We start from the raw sequence: 19,140 nt of genomic DNA on the forward strand, positions 1-19,140 counted from the left end.
CAAGTTTAAGGGATGATTTAGTTAAAAATTATGAGGGTCATTGTTTGACATGAATATTCTTATGATGCAACAAAAAAACGATCAATGCATAGGGACGTAAGAAAAGGGGGAATTCAACAAACAGGATATGTAATTAAGGCTTCCAATGATGATTAGGGAGGAATCATTGTGTAGCCCCATCAACATCTACTTGGAGGTCTTCATTAGAGCTCCCAACTCATCTCACATGTTAGCTTAGCGTACTGCAACAATGATTGTGCATTCATATATGATAGTTGTGAGGTTCACTCAAAAGAAGAGTGGTAGGTTATTAGCATCTTCTTAATCTCATGTAGTACATTTCTTAGTACCTCCAATGATAACTAGAGAGGCATCATAGTGCACCCCCCATTAGCATCTACTTGGAGGTCTTTAGTAGAGCTCCCAACTCATCCCATGTGTTAATCAAGCATGATGCATGAACGATTGCACATCCATATATTATAGTTGTGAGGCTCACACTCAAATAAGAGTGGTAGGTTATTATCATCTTCTTAAGCTCATGTAGTAATCCCTTCCTTGCCTTTTCTTCCTCTTTACAGTCATATCATAGTCTCTCCTTGGGTTTATCTATTTGAAATCCATGCATGTCCTCTCTATGTTTGTTTGGATTTACTTCTTCGCTTTCATGTAAACCCTTTTCTTATGGGGGCTAAATTATATTGCTAATTCAAGGTAGTTTGGGATCTAGTAACCATTAAGATTTTTCTTCTAATAATTGGCCTTTCCTTGGTATTAAGATTTTGCTTCTAACCCACCTTTGAGTTCAATCATTGAGCGATGACTAACAAGCATATAATGTAGCTCAATTGTCAACTCTACGGCATCATTGAATATGTCCTGACCATTAATAATTACTATGTCATTAAACGGTTTGATTGGCAACTATTGACACATCACTGAATTGAGTTGACAACAAATGCTACCTCATTAATTAGTGTGTTATCAAACAAGGTTCAAACATACAGTGCATAGGTCAAGGATTCTTGGAATTTGCTCCTCCATAAGTTTTCAAGATAGGTTAACCTATAGGCACTTGAGGTGATGAGTCATGAGTTATTTCCTTGCTATTTCAACCAAGAGTTAGGGACAAACCACCATGACCTTCATAAGAAATTGTAGCACTAGTCAAGGATTGGTGAACTACCACACTACTTCAAGGTCGATGGGAAAGCGAGCTTGCATTATCTATATTCATGGACATTTGATAGTATGAATAAAGCTGCATAGACACTTTCATACTATTATTTGTTGAAGAACCTAGTTTGGGACTAAAGTTGTGAATGCAAGAATCACTTACACAGTTCATTGCATAGCAAACTCAGGGAGTCATGAGTTGCAAGTTAAAAAAATAGGAATTTAAGCACTCAATCGCAGAATGAAGTTTTGTCTTTCTTTAGTGAAGTCAATCAAGGAGTAAGTAGCAAAAAAAACTCAAGGAGTTGCAAGCTACAGGGAAGTCAAAGAAGTTTCACTTTCTAGGGTGAGCTAGAGTAGCTAGATGTTGTAAAACATGTGTGCACAAGAATCTCATTGAAGTCCTTATTCGAGGATGCAAGCTCCACACCATGTCTTCATTGTCACAGCCAAAGTGTTGTTGTAAAATTTTGATAGTGGTTTGAATAATATTGAAGTTTCTTGATAGCTATGCATAACAAGGAGTGCTTTTGGTATGATCTACATTCACGATTCATCTTAATCATGTCATTCTTTTACTTATTGCTAAATATTCAAAGTCGGACTATGATTTTGAGAAGCTTTCATTGTACAAGTTGTCCATCAAAGTAATAGCAAGTTTCATTGTGCCAATTTTGAGGAAGGCCTGTTGGTTTTTCATATTTCAAAACAAACCAAGTATCCTCTAACATGCTACCAGATCATATCATGTTTTTGAACATTTTATTAGAGAAACATTGCAACATAGTCTTAGAGCAAGTTGGTGAAAGATTTCAAATTCTACCTTGATGTTGAATGAAAAAGTTCCTTTGAAGTTGAGGGTTCATTGACCCACAAAAGGTTTACCTCAAGATGTCTAGGCAAATTCCCATTCCCAGCTTTGGGGAGATAGTAAGCTTGATAGGCCTAACCATCCATTATGAAAGATGAATGTCCAGAGTTACTTGGTGATTATAGGTGTTAACAAAATTGCTAGGAAAAGGGAGTTGTGACTCAAGGACATAAAAAATGCTACTAGAGCTACTATATCAAATCTTATTAGTCTAAGATAGGGCAGTGCAAGATGTAGAGTCCCTAGCGATCATCATTGGCATTATTATGGATGTTTCGTTACACACATATAGCTGACCAAAGCATCAACAAATGTATATAAGGTGATTAAATGTCTTGCCCAAGTGATGGGACGATCTTCTGAGCACATGTTAAAAGACTTGTGAGTGACTTCAAACCATCATTGGAGTGGATTCTGAATCAAGTGTCACTTTGGGTGACAAACCAAAGATATCCCATAAAGGTAATAAAAAATAGCACCCTTGAAGATAGTCCACTAGAAACATGAAATTTCTTAGAAAGGTACTTTCTATCCTAGATGTATGCAAAAATCTTTTGTCAACTTGCAAGAGATGGAATGAGTGGCCTTTCACAAAGTTGATCTTATGGTTTGATCCAAAGCCACAAGATGGATGATTTCTAGAGGGAAAGAGGGGGAATATCTTGGTAGGATACATGCTATGCTGGTTCATGATATTAAGGATGCCTCAAAGCTATGGCATGAGAGACATGGCCATGGCAAATACTAAATTCTAGCTGGAATGTAGAAATCTTGAATGGTGGACATGCTTCCTCAATACATTAACAATCTCATGAAGTATGCAAGGCTTGCATGGGAGACAAGGAATGATAAGATTCATCCTCAATGGCATCCATGACTCAGGAAAGGAAACTACTCAAATTGGTTTAGTCAAATATCTATGGGCTCATAAGATCTCATGCTGGATCAAAGTATCTCCTATATTCATTAATGAATTTCATTGGATGATGTGGATATAATTTGTGAAAGAAGTCTCGTGACTTTGACAAGATCAGGAAATGTAGGGAGAAGCTAAAATGTGAGTGTAAGAAGGAACGATGCTTCAATTAGGTAGATAGGGTGAGCTTACATCCATGAAATTTGATAGGTACTACAAGTAGATCTAGACAAGAGACAATTGACGACGACAACAAGGACATCCCAACAAAATGAGGTGGTAGAATGAAAGAACCATATCTATCCATAGTGACACTAGGACAAAGAACGACTTAAGGAGTTGGAAGTGCATCTTCATTGACTCTAGTGGAGAATTCAAGGTCTACAACTTGTTTGATTCAAAGACACAGAAGTTGGAGGTCAAGTTAGATGTGATCTTTCAAGAGATCTAATGTAAAAAAGAAGAATATCTTTGAAATCAAACTTTAGTGAAGAACTTAACCTAGTTCTAATACCAAACTTGGACCAAGTGGCACATATGTTGATCCGAATCTAGACCATGAGAAGGCAGAAGTCCTGTGGCAACAAAGGAGATGAGACCACTATGGTATAGGATGACATGGGAAGATATTAAAATGTTGACATCTAGGAGAGTAGTCTAGAGATGATGTAGAGGTTGAGGTGACTTCAAAACATGCCTACAATGAACCATGGTCTGATCAATTTATTGCTTGACACTTTGCTTTTGTTGAACAAAGAGCCACTGTGGGCTTTTTCTCACTTAGGCCCCAACTCTTAGCACTTTGTTTAACAAAAGCAAAGTGTTAAACAAACAGTGGCTCTTTGTTTAACAAAATCAAAGTCTTTATGGCTAAATTGGATTCTAATCGCTCCTCAAGCTCAAAAACCCCAATTCACTTATTAATCAAGAATCAACCTAAGATAACATAATTACATTAATTCAACCTACAATTCATCCGCGATGCCTAATAATATTCTTCACCCTCATCCTCCCGCCTTTCATGCATTTGCACCTCGAGCTCCATCTCCGGCCGCAGTGACACCTTTGAAGCCTTTTTGCCCAGTGAGTGCATCGTCCAATATCATTCCTTCACAAGGCCGTTTAACACCAACCCAAAAATGATTGCATGGAGCATCATTCCTCCACATCCCCCTTTAATCACCTCGTTGAACAATCCAAAGCCTTGTATGCACATGCCACAGGGACATATGCCATGTGGCTGCATGTGGCCCACCATGCAACCTCTCTCCCCCCCCCCCCACCAAATAATTAATTGATTGGTGCAATTTCTTACTGGGGGGGGGCTATTGGCTGAATTGGATTCTAGAAGATATGAAGGTTTTCTAAACTAACAAAGCGATGATCATCTATTGTGACAACCAAAGTTGCATAGCAATCACAAAGATTTGGTGTTCCACATTAGGATGAGCACATTGAGGTTCATTATTACTTCCTTAGGAAATTGATAAGGGATGGGAAGTTGGCATATCACTTGGCAAAGAAAAATGCCACAAACATTTCCACCAAGGATCTACCTTGAGAATAGGTCACTCTACCCATCTTCGATGCGGGAATAGAGCCAACCTTGATACCATGATATAACAACGTTGGTCAATTATGTTGTCCAGATGATACGATTGATATCTAATGCTAGTATGTCCAACTTTACACTTCGCGCACCAAACTTCTCCTTTTTTCTAAATTTTCTGTAATTCTCCTCTCTTAGAGAAGCTTGCTATTTAGAACAAACAATTTTTTGTGCACCCTTGTTAAATTAATTTTTATGTTTCTCAACTCTTTACACCTTTGGCAAGGCCACTAAAAAACCACAAATGAAGCATCATTTGTCTTTGGTAGTGGGTTGATTGGTCAATACCATCATTTGGGCCACAATTCGTATAGTCTCTCTCCAAATTTCACTTGATTCTTTAGCATCACATCTTCCTTGCTATGAACTCTTGTGATGACCTCCATGGCTTCTTAGCCTTTGAATACTTTGTAGTTTCTTTGCATAACATGGAGTTGTTAATGTTTATAACTTTTTGTAATAAGAACACCGATTGTGTGTCTAAATTTTTAATTTCTTTGTTCACTTGAGAATCTTCACATTTGGGTTAGTGTGTAATTACTACTTCCTATATTTTTTTGTTTTCCTCTGCATTTTGCTAAAAAGGGTTGAGGACTCTTTGATGGAGTCAATAAAGTGATTGTTTGAATTGTTGGTCCCTATGTCAATGTTGTTATCGATGTTGATGGTAATTGGTTGATCATAATATCAACTATATCCCATTTATGCCTACACACTAAATCTTCCTTTGGTTATGTGGTAAGCCGTGGCTTCTTCACTAGATCTTATTGATATATATTTCATTGATTTTACATGTAGTTTAGTTTTTCTTGAGTTTATCTTGAATATGAGTGTTAGCTGTTAATCTAAGTGCATTGAGATGGCTGATTGTTAGCTTGATACTTGTAAATTAGCTATATTCTTTAAGATGTTTGAATGAACTTCTATTCAATACACATTATTTTTATGTAATCTTTTTCAATAGAGTATGAGCTTGTTTTTCTCATCTTGTATGCATGCATATAATTTTGCATTAACATGTAAGATCGGACTTCTATTCACTTTCATTATCACATATGAGAATTTTGGTGTGCTTGTCGAGTTGCGTCTCAACTAGAGCTTTGAACTCTTTGAAAGTATCCAATGCATTTGTTCTTTTTCACAACCTAGATCCTTCATTTAAAAAAAAAATCTTTAGTGATTGTGAAACAATATAAGGCTCTAATAAGTAATTTTGTTGAAGCATATCAATTTTAAGAACAATGTTTTTTGACACAATTTTAAAAAAGATGCATGCCTATTTACCCAAATAATATGATTCACGTACATCTTCGTGAGAATAGACCTGTGGAAGGTCTTGTACCATGTTTGAACTTTCTAGAGTGGACAATTTTAAGAACAATGTTTTTTGACACAATTTTAAAAAAGATGCATTCCTATTTACCCAAATAATATGATTCACGTACATCTTCGTGAGAATAGACCTGTGGAAGGTCTTGTACCATGTTTGAACTTTCTAGTAAGGCTAAAATTCTGAAATTCAAATGACCAAACATTTTATGTTCTATCAGGGTGTAATCCTTTAAAACCATCTTACATTAATGCGTCACACAATTTCAGGGCACATTGGTCAAGGAGTATATGATTTAGCAATACTTTTAACTCCCAAAATGGACCAAGTGAAAGCCTTGACAATATATATATATATATATATATATAGAGAGAGAGAGAGAGAGAGAGAGAGAGAATTCATATTTATATTTATTTATCTATATACTAAAAAAATATGTATATTTATATATTTTTTTAAATTAAAAATAAATAAATATAAATAAATAAATAAATAAATATATATGTTTTTTTGTTTATCTAAATAAATATAAATATGTAAATATTATATATATACATATAAATGATGGATGGGTGGGTGGATGGATGGATGGGTGGGTGGATATTAACATTCATAAAGAAAGCCTTTGAAGTGCTCAGCCATGCCATGCATATCAGTTGGAAATCACTTTCATAACATGTTAGAATTTCTAAACTCCAATAAAATCTCATTATAAGAATAGTTACCAGGTTCAACTGCTATTGAATCACATATCTTTGTTTACAAAGTTTCTTTGGAGTTAACTAACTTCGAGATGAGCAAGGATGATTTGAAAGTAAAAATTATTCTAATCAAGGTAATTCTGCAGAAAGCATTTTTAGAACGTAGCCATGGTGGACGACCATGGAGGCCAGAAAGGTATTAGAACACTTTCCAGTGGATATCCAGAAGTGGACCTCCATCTAAATATACTACCCTTAGAATTGCTGACTCTATATGTCGTTGTGCTGTGTAACCAAGACATGCAGAGACAATGCCTCAAAACTGTAGTAATTGAATGCAAGAACAATACATCTGCATCAGAGATCTAGCTTCCGAAGCTTTCCTCAGAATAGTTGGCAAAGACGATGAAAAGGGATTATCTGAGCATATGTTGTGCTCTCAACTCACTGGTTCTTGTCAGAATCAAGAGCCCACCAAACCCCAGGTCCATCCAAAGTTGAGTTGTGCTCTCCACTTGCAGGTACCTATAAAATTTTCAAATTCTTGTCAGAATCAAAAGCCCACCATCAAAAGTTGCATCGGATGAAACAGGACCGTCTAATGTAATCTTGTCCTGATACCTTTGCATATGAATGATGGCGTCTTGATCACATCTTAAGTGAAGCAAAAACTTAATTTTCTATTTGTGCCTCCTTTTGTAATCCCCATGGCCAAACTAATCCTTGTCGCTGTCGCTGTCCTGTATGCATATACATCCAGCGGCGGATCCAGTGGGAGGGACGAGCTTCCTTTTTTTTATAGAGAAAACAGTTGACTTTATATCTGAAGGGTCTTTGGCTTTTCTGGTTTTCTGCTGACTTGAAACATTTGGGCTATCTGACAGAGCATGTGGATGGGAGTCCTTTGGTGAGACCCAATGTCCTGATGTGCTATCTGAATTTTTGCATGTGTAGTCTTTGATCGCATCCAGTATTTCCTTGCCATATTGTTCTGTTTTTCTCTTCCCAAGAACTGCTTCTACCTACAAATGAATACAACATATTTGAAACTTAATCACAAACGAATACAACATATTTGAAACTTAATCGATTATCAATCCGAGCTCTTGAAGATAACAGAAAGCGCATATACACTGCTGTTTAAATCTTTAACATTCACGTAAAGGAAAGGCATTAAACAAAATTTCCCCTTTCAGTGAGAAGGAAAAGTGGGACGGGGATTTCCCAGGACTAATGCTCCTTTTCTGTGGGGACCCAAGTGTCTCTGGTACAACAATGGGTGTGCTTCACACACAATGACATTACCAATCACTTAGGGGGAGATTTGGTTTGAAAAGCAATCGTACACTATAAACGCTGGCCGTGGAAGCAGCTTTTGGAACACTGCACTTCTTGGTTGGCAGCATCTGTGGTGACCAAGTTTCCGCTGGAATTTCATTGACAACCTGTCTTCAGCCTGTTCCATAACTAGCCTTTCGCAACAATATCTTGGACAACATTGGAGTTCATTCAGCAGCACACCTCACACCCATGGGGTGCCTTACTGCTAAGCCTGCATCAGTGGCATCAGCAGTTGATTGATGCAGTTTAAGCCAAAGGTCCTTTGTGTGGTCTAGTAAAATTGAACAGAGATAACGCACATTTGTTGTGTTGATCGATCTGCAGTGATTAACATTAAAATATAAATAGGTAGATGTACATTGCTACAATCATGTTATGTGAGTTGTGATGTCTCATCTCTTGCTTCTCTCAGCTTGCTTTAGAAAATCTTGGAGTGTCTGCTGTCTGAGAGTGTAGACTAGCCAAGTCTATATGTACCTGAAGATCATAGTGATTGCTTTCTATGGAAGAGCTAGAGCAATGCACTTAATCAAAGCAAGAGAAATCCATTCCTCTGAAAACTATTAGAAAAGGTCATTAGCAATAGTCTTTAATATAGACTAGAGAGTTATGTACCTAAGTAACAAGGCAGTGATTAATATGGATTTGATGTTAACCACATGTAGTAGGATGTATACAAGCTTATGGATAAATGGGAACAGGCTCCTTTTGTGCCGGTATTGTGATGTATCCTCTCCTCTGTCTCTTATCCTGCTCTGTACAAGCTTATGGATAGATGGGAACATGTTCAGTTTGTGTGGGTATTGTGATGTCTCCTCTCCTCTGTCTCTTATCCTGCATTTTTGTACAAATATTAGAGCTTCTATATTAATATTCAAGCTCACCTCCAAAGAAATCTCTCTTTCCTCTAAAATAGTAGGTGAAAGAGAGCGAAGAGGACTCTCATGGTCATGAAGCCTAAAAACCAATTCAGGTCAATTTTGGTGAAGCATGATGTGCTTTCTATAAAATGGCATTCTTGAGAACGATTTTTGCTATTTAAAGTTTATATCAGGTTCTTTTTCCCTATCTATCTAAGATTTTTTCTGGTTCATGCGGATAACACAAGAGCCATTTGGAGACAAAGGAGGGTTGAGAGAATTAGCATATGCCTTGGCGATAAATAGGCCCAGTGGTTGTTACAAGAGAGAGAGAGTGACAAGGAATAGGGTTCAGGCCCTCCCTTCAAAAGGTGACTTGCATAAATGGCCAAATGTTTGACTTTCGTCTTCATTATGTACTTCCAAGGAATGGAATAGAAGCTCTCTTTTCTCTCAATCTCTTGCATTTAGTTTCCTTGTTCTTCCTTGTGAGTTGTCTTGTGATTGCCACTCTTCCTTGCTCCCATCCCTCTCCCTCTCCCTCATGCTCTCTTCTCCCTTCTCCCTCCCCACTCTCTTCCCCTTTCCTTGTGGAATCACTTGCATACGATCCGGTAGATGCTTGGGTGACACAAGCAGGCTGTAGTAGGTTTCCAATGAGATTGTCATCATTTCCTAAGTTCTTTTTTTGCTAACTTACATTTAAAACTGGATGTGCTCTATACTTTTGATGACGCTAATTTGTAAGCAAGTTCTCCAATTCTCTTAAGTAGTAGGAATGGTCCACAATACCTAGGAGACAACTTTGTGCATTTACCCGTTTTAAGGGTTTCTGAAGATTGGGCACTCTAAGATTTTCTCGTTTTCTTCAAACTCCAACTTTCAATGGTGTGGATTTGGATAGCCTCTTGCTCTATCTTGAGCCTCTCTAATGCTATCTTTAGCTACTTTAAGCATTTCCTTCATATCTTCAAGAAAGTCTTTGGCTAAACTAGTTTCCAACCTCATAAATATAACCCTCCAAAAATGGCTGTTAAATTTGCTATCCTGGTCACTAATAATACCAGCTGGTAGCCAATACAATCTATAGATATGCTCCACAAATAACTTTGCTAATTAGGGAGTTTTAACCTTTCATTGGTGACAATAAACTGAGCTTTCTTGGTCAACCGATCCACAATTACCCCCATAAAATTGTATCCTATCTGTGTCCTAGGTAATCATATAATAAAATCCATGGAGAAACGTTCGGATTTGCCAGATGAGATCTCCAAGGGATGTAGGAGACCACCTACTTTCAACGCATCATCTTGGACTCCTTATCTATTCCAAGCTAAAAGAATGGTCTCTTTAGATGCATATACCTCTACTGAATCCTTGGGTATCCAAGCACTCAGACTATTATTTGGACACATACTCTACCTTTGTAGAGTAGGTAGCCATCTTCAATACTATTTTTTTCCACTTGAGTCCTTTATCACCAATCTATGTTGTATTACCATTTCCACATGACTCCTCAATGAAAGCTCCTCGACCTGTTGGATCTCTTCTCATAATTGCTTTCCATGTTGGATCAAACTCTCATTTTCCTTTTAAGGACTCTAGGAAATCATTTTGGAATTGGAATTAAGTAAAACTCAATTCATTTACATTGGCACTCGGCTTAAGGAATCAGCTATCACATTAAAATTTCCCTTCCGCTATGTCAATTGAATATCAAACTCCTATATTATTTTGCCCACCTAGCTTTTCTTTCTTCAATCTTTGGCTGGTTGCAAATCCAAAAACGATCTTGATAAAAAATGATCTCAAATTTAGCACCATACAAATAGGAACTCCGTTTCTTTAAAGCATAAACTATAGCATACAATTCCTTCCATATGCCAAGTAATTCTGTTGAGCGTAGTCTAGCTTTTTGCTTTCAAAGCCACTAGTCGAAGCCTTTAAGGCAGGAGTTGCGGTTATACCTACCTTTAACTTCTTAAAACTCTTGTTTTGAGGTTCATTCTGTATGAAGATACTTTCCTTTCCCTTAAGTTGATCATTGGGACATCAACTTTGGTATAGTCTTGGGTGAATCTCCTAGGAAACCCAAACAAACCTAAGAATATATGTAATTCTTCTAGGTTAGTAAGATATGACCATTACAATATCAAGATCCATACCAATCCCTTCTTATGGTATAAGATGTCCCAAGTACTTTACTTCTTTAGCAAATAATTCACACTTGGATTTTTGCTATGAGAGTTATCTCTAAGCATCTCGAACAATTTTCCCAAATGTTCCATATGTTTTTTTTCGTTTTAATATAGATAAGGATATCATCTAAGAATACTATAGCATATTTTCCTTAATATGGCCCTAGGATACTATTCATTAGTGTCATAAAAGCTACTAGAGTAGTGCCATTTGTTACTACTCTAAATTGATAATGCCCATGCCTAGTGATGTCTTAGGGACATTCTCTTCCCTAATCCGTACATGGTGATATCCAGATCTTAAGTCAATTTTAGTAAAATATTTAGCCCCTTGCAATTGACCAAAGAGCTCATCAATGCGAGGCATAGGATTTATTTTTTGTTGTGATTTTATTTAAAGCTCGATAATCGATGCATAAATGCATAGTACCATCCTTTGCTCTACCAATAAAACTGGTGAAGAATCTTACTTTTTTCCATTTTACTTAAAGCTCGCTAATCTATGCATAAACGCATCGGGCCGTCCTTTTTCGCGCCAAGGGAGTCTTCTCCTACACCCTTGTTGACAACTCTACCGGCTTTCCCGAACCCAAATATGGCTTGACTCCCATCTCCAAGTGTTTGGTGCAAGAGAAGAACGCATTTCAAGCCCTTGCTCCCTATCTCCTCCTACACACCAGCGAGGAATTACAAGGTGCTTGGCACCATCTCTCGGACTGCATCCTACAAGGTGGCCAAGGGTTTGACAAGGCGCACGGCATCCATTTGTGGAGCTTCGGAAGCCAGAATTCCAACTTCAATCAGCTCTTCAACTCCGCTATGGAATTCACCAAGCACCAATAGAGCTCCATTATGAATCAATCACCATCACTGCTAGCTGTACACAAACGATAGGCTGCAAAACATGATTGCCAGAGATAAGCAGCATTTTTAAATAAATCCATATGAATTTTCAGCCGCTAGGCAGCCCCTAACAGCAGCTCATGAGAAGGCAATGAGCTGTAGGCGCAAGTGCTGGAGATACGCAAGTAACGCAACCAACAAGGTTCACTCCCCTCTCAAAGACGATCGTTTTTGGAATACAAACAGCTGCTGCAATTCTGATTGCAGATTTTCCCATGATTGAAATTGATGCTCTGATGCCAATGATACATTAACACAAAAAGAGGGCTTTGATTCCTTATACCTCCTAGCCACTGATACTTCTTATGATCTGAAGTTCTTATATTCTCAAGTGAGGTCGCAACCTCCTTCCTTTATCAGCTCTGAACCTAGTGTTTGCCACTTGGGACCCATTTGAGTGCCATGTCTCCATAATGGACCTCGGTACTCCTATGCCCCTTTCGGCCTTAGCATTGCACTCCAGCCCTAGGATAATCCCTTGACCCCAACCATAATAATACTATGACATTGTACTATTAAATGGCAAGTCCATTAATGTCCCATTCATGCAAACATTGTCCAACCCTTCTGGTTTCCCGCAGCCCGCCTCACCATAACCAAGCGGCAAGGTTCCCATGATGATGGCTTATGTAACAATCCAACTACCAGGTCTCTCACTTGTCCAAGTCCACGCGCCTCTATGAAATTGGTGTCTCTAGAGTCTAGCCACTACCCAAATAAGTTCGCTTGGTGCTCTCCAACGGTTTTTCCGAGCTCTCATCTCACGTACCACTTCTTGTATCTTGTTTTGGTCCATAGGAGGCCTCTTCTTCAATCTCCTCAAGTACCTTCTTGTTTTCTCACTCTCTTCCTCAAAGTCATTGGAACTATTTTACCAGAACTTTGCATGTTGATGGCAAGCATTCAAGGAAGTCAGTAAATCTTTCCCTTCTCGCTCCTCGCTCCCGCTCCCGCTCAGCCCGCTCAGCCCCCCGCTCCCCTCAGCCCGCTCAGCCCCCCGCCCCTCGCTCCTGCTCAGCCCCCCTTCTCGCTACCCGCACCCCCCCTTCTCGCTCCTCGCTCCCGCTCAGCCCCTCGCTCCTCGCTACCCGCACCCCCCCTTCTCGCTCCTCGCTCCCGCTCAGCCCCTCGCTCCTCGCTCCCCTCAACCACCCCTCACTCCCCTCAACCACCCCTCGCTCCCCGCTACCCCCCGCTCAGCCCCTTGCTCCACTCAGCCACCCCTCGCTCCCCGCTACCCCCTCACTCAGCCACCACCCACCTCCCTCCCTCCTTTTCCGCTCATCCACCCCCCCCCCCCCCCCTTCTCTGCTCCCCTCGCCACTTTTTTTTTTGTTTTTTGGGGAAGAAAAAAAAGGAAACCACAACCACCTTTAAAATAAATAATAATTAAAAATCCTCGCCATCTTAGCCTCTCCTCCTCCTCCACCTCTTGGCTGCCTCTCCACTTCAAGCTTCCGCACTACCTCTCCACCACCTCGCACTGGACGTGCCTCCCATTATGGGGGGGGAACCAGTGCTCCCACTCCCGGCTGAACATTAACACTAAGATCTGCACCCGCACCCCAAGAGAATGGGGGACAAAGCCAAGAAAGACGAAAATAACAACAACAAAAAAAAGCAAATGACACAACTGAATTTGGAGGATGTGAACACACGTTACAACCCAAGTGGACTCGGGGTAAACAACAAGGCAAAGGTAGGACCCGCCTCAGCTTCTTCAGCATCTATCTGTACCTCAATCTCAACCTCAACCTCAACCTCAACCTCAACTCCCGCTACAGTGTCTACATCTACGATCAGTGACATACTCATGCCCATGGTGCCGGTTGTTGTTCCCTTTCCCTCTTCTCCTGTTACAGCTCTCGCACAGCTTATGACACCTACTTCGGAGGTGTCATACACTGTGCCGCATTACGCTTCACTCTCCCCTCTCCCTCTCAGTCAGCCCACCCTCCCACACCTCATTGGGATTGCCTCATCCATTCCACTGTCATCTCCGTTCCTCACTCAGCCACCGTCCAGTTTTCGGACTCAGTCCCACTCTTTCATGCCACAGTGACCATAGTTTCAGCATGGACATGGGTGGACTGACACACCAGAGGCCCGTGAGACCCTACTCACGGAGATACATAGTTTTCGTGAGCGTGAGATGGAGCTGGCTCGCTTCGCACAGGAGCAGGTCCGCTTCAACCAGGAGCAGAGCCGCATCATACACAGGAGCAGGCTAGGGCCATTCGGAAGCAGGCGGGTCTTATTCAGGGACTCAGACAGGATATCATGCAGCTCCAACAGGAGGTCATAGCCATACACACTGCCCCAGGGAGTACCCTGGTGGTCGAGGCACAGATTGCGAGCATGCAATCTGCTATTGAGGAGACTTCTAGATGGGTTGACGTGGCCAAATGGGAACCCGCAAGGGTCACCGTTTCGGCTACCCTCATGGAGCAGCAGCAGAGAGCCAATAGGGCTCTCAACATCAGAGTACGCGGATCCCACGCACTGAGGCTACACCGATGGTAGATGCGACTGCGTTCGTGACCGCTACCTTGGGTGTGGCTGAGCACAAGATAGAGAGGGCATGGCGGGTGGGGAGAGATTCCAACTGAGAGCAACCCCTGATCATACGATTTCATGACACTCAGGCATGACTTTCAGCTCTACGACGCAGGTCAGTCCTTCGAGATCAGCCAGTGATCTCTATGGATGAGGACCTCACACCTCTACAGGTTGAGGAGAGGCGCTCTTTGCTGCAGCAGCAGGATCAAGCCCAAAACGAGGGGAAGTGGGCAGTGGTACGAGAGGGACGACTTCTTACAGGCCCCCGTAGGACACCTGTCCCCTCCCCTACATAGGGAAGCGGGGCCTATGAGAATCAGATATCTGAGACCCTGTCCTGCACCATTTGGAACTGTAATGGTACCTTAGGGTCAGAACCAGGGAACTTCTCGGAATCCTATACAGGCCACGACATAGTCTTCTATACAAAGACACATCAGAGTCCAGAGCGTCCTCTCCCAATAGTCAGCGGATATACATGGGAGTCTGCCTACAGAGATGAGATGAGGGGTACAGGAGGAGTTCGAGGTTCAGGTGGAGTTGCAGTCCTTTTCAGATCCACACTTCGGGCGATCATTTCAGTAGAGCAGAGAGATACACATTCCAGATTTCTTTGGATCTGGATACGACACATGGACAGCCAGGATCTGTTTGTCGCAGTTTGCTACTTCCCCCCGGAGACCTCCCACTTTGCCAGAGATATTCGAGGTGATGATGAGACATCCCCATTTGCTGCCCTTTATCAGTCCAGCATTGACTTTTCTAGCCGCGGAGAGGTCCTTCTAGTGGGGGACTTCAACGCGAGGACAAGGACCCATTAGGTACCACTTCTTGATTTCAGAGATGATTCCACTCTACTGGCAGATGTTGACGTTGAGGAGGCAGGTATGCTACGGGTTTCGGCTGACAGGCGAGGTCCACTCTCATCCTATAGGCAGGCCCTATTAGACCTAGGCAGAATACATGATCTCATTATCTATAATGGTCTTGACAGATGGCCCGCTTCAAGTGGTTTCACATGCTTTCCACATGGGGGGGGCTCCAGTGTTGTTGATTACATCATGGGATCCCCTGTCTTCACATCTCGCATTACTGACTTCACCGTAGCACCTCTCCCCCCAAGGGCTGATCATACATACCTTTTCTTTCGCATCTCCACCTCCCTTCGCACAACACCTTCCACCCCACTCAGTGCTTACTCCACCTACCACGATATACGCTTTGATCGGGATCACTCACCTTCTTACTCTGGCCGTCTGTACATACGTCTCGCTTATATTGACTTCATACCCCTTTTAGAGGATCGTGCTGCCCTTGTCACCCGCTCACTACCCGAGGCTGCCATTCATGCTTTTCCCCACACCACCCGCTCCACCCGCCCACCACCCCCTGGAACCGTACCTTGTAATAGTTGGTACGATGATGAGTGTAAGGCCTTACGCCGTCAACTCAGATTCGAAACCAAAAATAGTCTTCCGAGCGTACCAGATACGCTACGTGAATACCGTAGACTGGTACAGAGGAAGAAACTAGACTTCGTTCGTCGAAACGAGGAGGAGCTACTGAACATTTTGTTTAGTAACAACTCTAAGGACTTCTGGCGGAGATTTCTAGAAGGACGGTCCCCTCCGCCACTCACTGACACCCAGATCTGGTTTGATTATGCGCGCACACTTTATGACATCCTAAATCAACCAGTCCCTAGCCTCTCACACATGCCTCGTCCCACATCCTGCACCCTCTTCACTAGAGGAGGGGTAAAGGATGCTATAATGAAACTTCATAATGGCCGAGCGAAGGATCATGAGGGACTATGCACTGAGTTCATTGCATATGCGATTAACCTCCTAGCCCCAATCTTAGCAAAGCTTTTTAATGAAGCGGTTTGTTTGGGATTTCCACACTTGGACCATTAACACTATCTCACCCATCCACAAGGCAGGGGATCCCATGAGCCCGGAGAACTACAGGACCATTATGATTGGACATGTCATGTCCAAGATTTGTGCATCAGTACTTGGCTCCGAGGTTAGCAGACTTGCAGAGTGTCGAGGACTCAGAGCAGTAGGACAGGCCGGATTCCGGCGTGATCATGGAACCATGGACCACATTCTGACGCTCAGATGTATCATCGAGGAGGCGAGGTCACCGAAGCAGAGGGTTTATTGTTGCTTTGTGGATTTTCGCAAGGCATTTGACACGGTCCCGAGAGCCCGCCTCATACGACGCCTACAGGACTTGGGTTATGACCAGAAGATCATTTGGGCTGTCATGGAACTTTACGAGAGAGTTTCTGGCAGAGTTTGGGTAGGATCCGGGTGGACAGACGAGATCATGAGTACCATCGGGGTCAAACAAGGGTGTCCTTTGTCGCCTACCTTGTTTGGCCTCTACATTGACGAGCTTGAGACAGTGATGCAGACACAGGGGGGTGTAGGTTGCTCTCTTGCGGGCACGTTGATCCAAATTTTGCTCTATGCAGATGACGTGGCTCTCTTGTCTTCCTCAGCAGAGGGGCTTCAGAGACAACTAGACGCACTACAGTCCTTTTGTGAGTCTCATGATTTGAAGGTCAACCTGGGTAAAACCAAGGTCATGATCTTCAATACATCTTGAGCCATCATGCGTCAGAAGCAGTTCACATTTGCGGGGTCATCTGTTGAGATAGTTTCATCTTACACTTATCTTGGGGTTATCTTCTTCGAACCGAGCTTCACTATGAGACCCGCGATGCAGGCACGCTTGAGTAATGCCTCATTGGCCATGCTAGAGAGGCAGTGCTTCCGCTCACACTTTCAAGATTCACGCACCAAGGGGTTGCTTTTTGACTCCTTCGCTTGCCCAACAGGGATGTACGACAGTCCTTGTTGGGGGCCAGACTTGTCGGATATAGAGTGGGCCCGTGTGGAGCGGCTACAGGTTCTCATGCTATCACGGATGATTCGTGGTAAGTCATCCGTTCCTCACCAGATCATTCAGGCTGAGTTTGGGTCACCCCCTTTACAGCTAGATGCTGCATTTCAGGTCATCACATATCTATACCGAGTTAGGGAATATGGGGATTATACCTCGGGGCATAGCAGGCTACCATGGATAGTTCTATCCTCTTCTATGGCACTTGTAGCAGGAGGAGATCAGAGGTGCTGGTATGCACGTACAGAGAGATGGTTTGAGCGACTGGGGCTCCACATGGATAGACCACCTCCCTTCCAGTATAGCATGGATGCTCCGTTCTCTCCCCTCTTATCACACGAGGTCAACTAGGTTATCCGTGAGGATCTACTACAGCTACACACTTTTCGGACCTGGTTGGAACCGAGTGAACTCCCAGTGAAGCTTAGCTTCTACATAGATCACTTCTTACATATCACAGCGGAGGGTTTCATTGACCCGCCAGGATACACACAGATTCACCTACCCCACTCGATGAGAATCTCTCTTGTGCAGTTCCGGGTCTCTTCACACAGACTTCGCATCGAGAGCGGCAGAGTAGAGCGACTACCCAGGGAGCGGCACATATGCACACTATGTGACATACAGGAGGTTGAGACAGAGGAGCATTTCATCTTCAGGTGTCCTGTGTACTATGAGATCCGAGGACGTTTCCACTGCCTCTTTAGAGATAGTTATGGGATTTTAGCCCATTTCCTCTCCTACCCAGACCAGCAGTGTTTGGCAGGTTTCATTCATGAGGCACTTAGACACCGCGAGAGGATACTCCGAGCACGGAGATAGGAGCAGACTTTTTCCCTCTCAAAGCTCTATCACGGAGTTCTTTCAGCTAGATCACATGGACCCCAACGAGACGAGGCCTCGACATGACCGTGACCCGGAGCCTGTGACCCGACAGCTCAGACAGAGGGTCGACACACAGATCACACTTGGAGACATCCCCTTTTTGTTTAGAGTTGGAGCCCGACCAATGGGGGTCACAGTAGCCCTGGTTAGACGCAGAGCTACGACCAAGAGACGTGCCAGGACCGCACCTCTGAGTGGCCGACAACACTCTATTGCCGGCTTCATGCCTCCACTGCCTCATCCATCCTGATATCTTGCTGTTGCTGGGGATGATGATGCTGAGATTGATATATAGTCGACCATCGACATGACTATGTTGTACTTAGGACTTAGTACTGCCATTCTGCATTTTTTGCATTTTTTGCATTTTGCATTTTGCATTGGTATGGACGCTCATTTAGTAGCTCCACTACCACAGCTCGTTGTATCAGGATTTTCACAGTCTCATAGACCCATCGGTCTTTCTTTCTTTCTTTCTCCCTCCAACAATAAGTCCACCCACATGTTCAGACAAAGGCGGTAGGTCTGAGGAGTTGCAGCTATAAAAGGGAGAAGAAGCAGGCACATGATAGAGGGCCATGTATAGGCTCTATGAGTGATTGGCTGTTCCAGGAAAGGCTAGACTCGGTCAATCCAGTCTCAAACTGCAGACAAACTAGTTGGCCAATGATCGAATGGAGACCACAGGCCCAAGAAGAGGCCTCATCCTAGGCGCAACACTGTGATCAAATGCCGCCTCAAAGCAGGCTGAAGACGGGCCATAAAACCCCATTTTGAACATGCTGAGGGGCACCATTTTGGGGGTGCTACCACCAGGTCATAGCAAGGCACAACGAGTGGTGCCAGCAGGCCCACACGTAGAAACAGAGGGACAGTAT

General features: G+C 42.7%; 1 protein-coding gene across 2 annotated transcripts in view; it reads right to left on the reverse strand.

The window, feature by feature from the left end:
* Window positions 1-6,730: 6,730 nt before the first annotated feature.
* Window positions 6,731-19,140, reverse strand: part of RECQL2 (RECQ helicase L2) — a 176,407-nt gene continuing 163,997 nt past the window's right edge. Inside the window, exons 20-21 of one of the 2 annotated variants that reach the window (XR_015543197.1) lie at window positions 7,225-7,625; window positions 6,731-7,128 (exon numbers count right to left, since the gene is read on the reverse strand). Coding sequence is in view for 1 of the 2 variants with exons in the window: in XM_087394163.1 (XP_087250289.1) it covers window positions 7,320-7,625 (306 nt within the window). In the remaining variant the exon portion in view is untranslated. Of the gene's footprint in view, window positions 7,626-19,140 lie in introns of both variants that reach the window. The other variant, XM_087394163.1, reaches the window with a different exon arrangement.

Source organism: Dipteris shenzhenensis, chromosome 23 (genome assembly GCF_047967505.1).
Source record: "Dipteris shenzhenensis isolate YYH24624 ecotype China chromosome 23, Dip_SZ_1.0, whole genome shotgun sequence".
NCBI classification, from domain to species: domain Eukaryota; kingdom Viridiplantae; phylum Streptophyta; class Polypodiopsida; order Gleicheniales; family Dipteridaceae; genus Dipteris; species Dipteris shenzhenensis.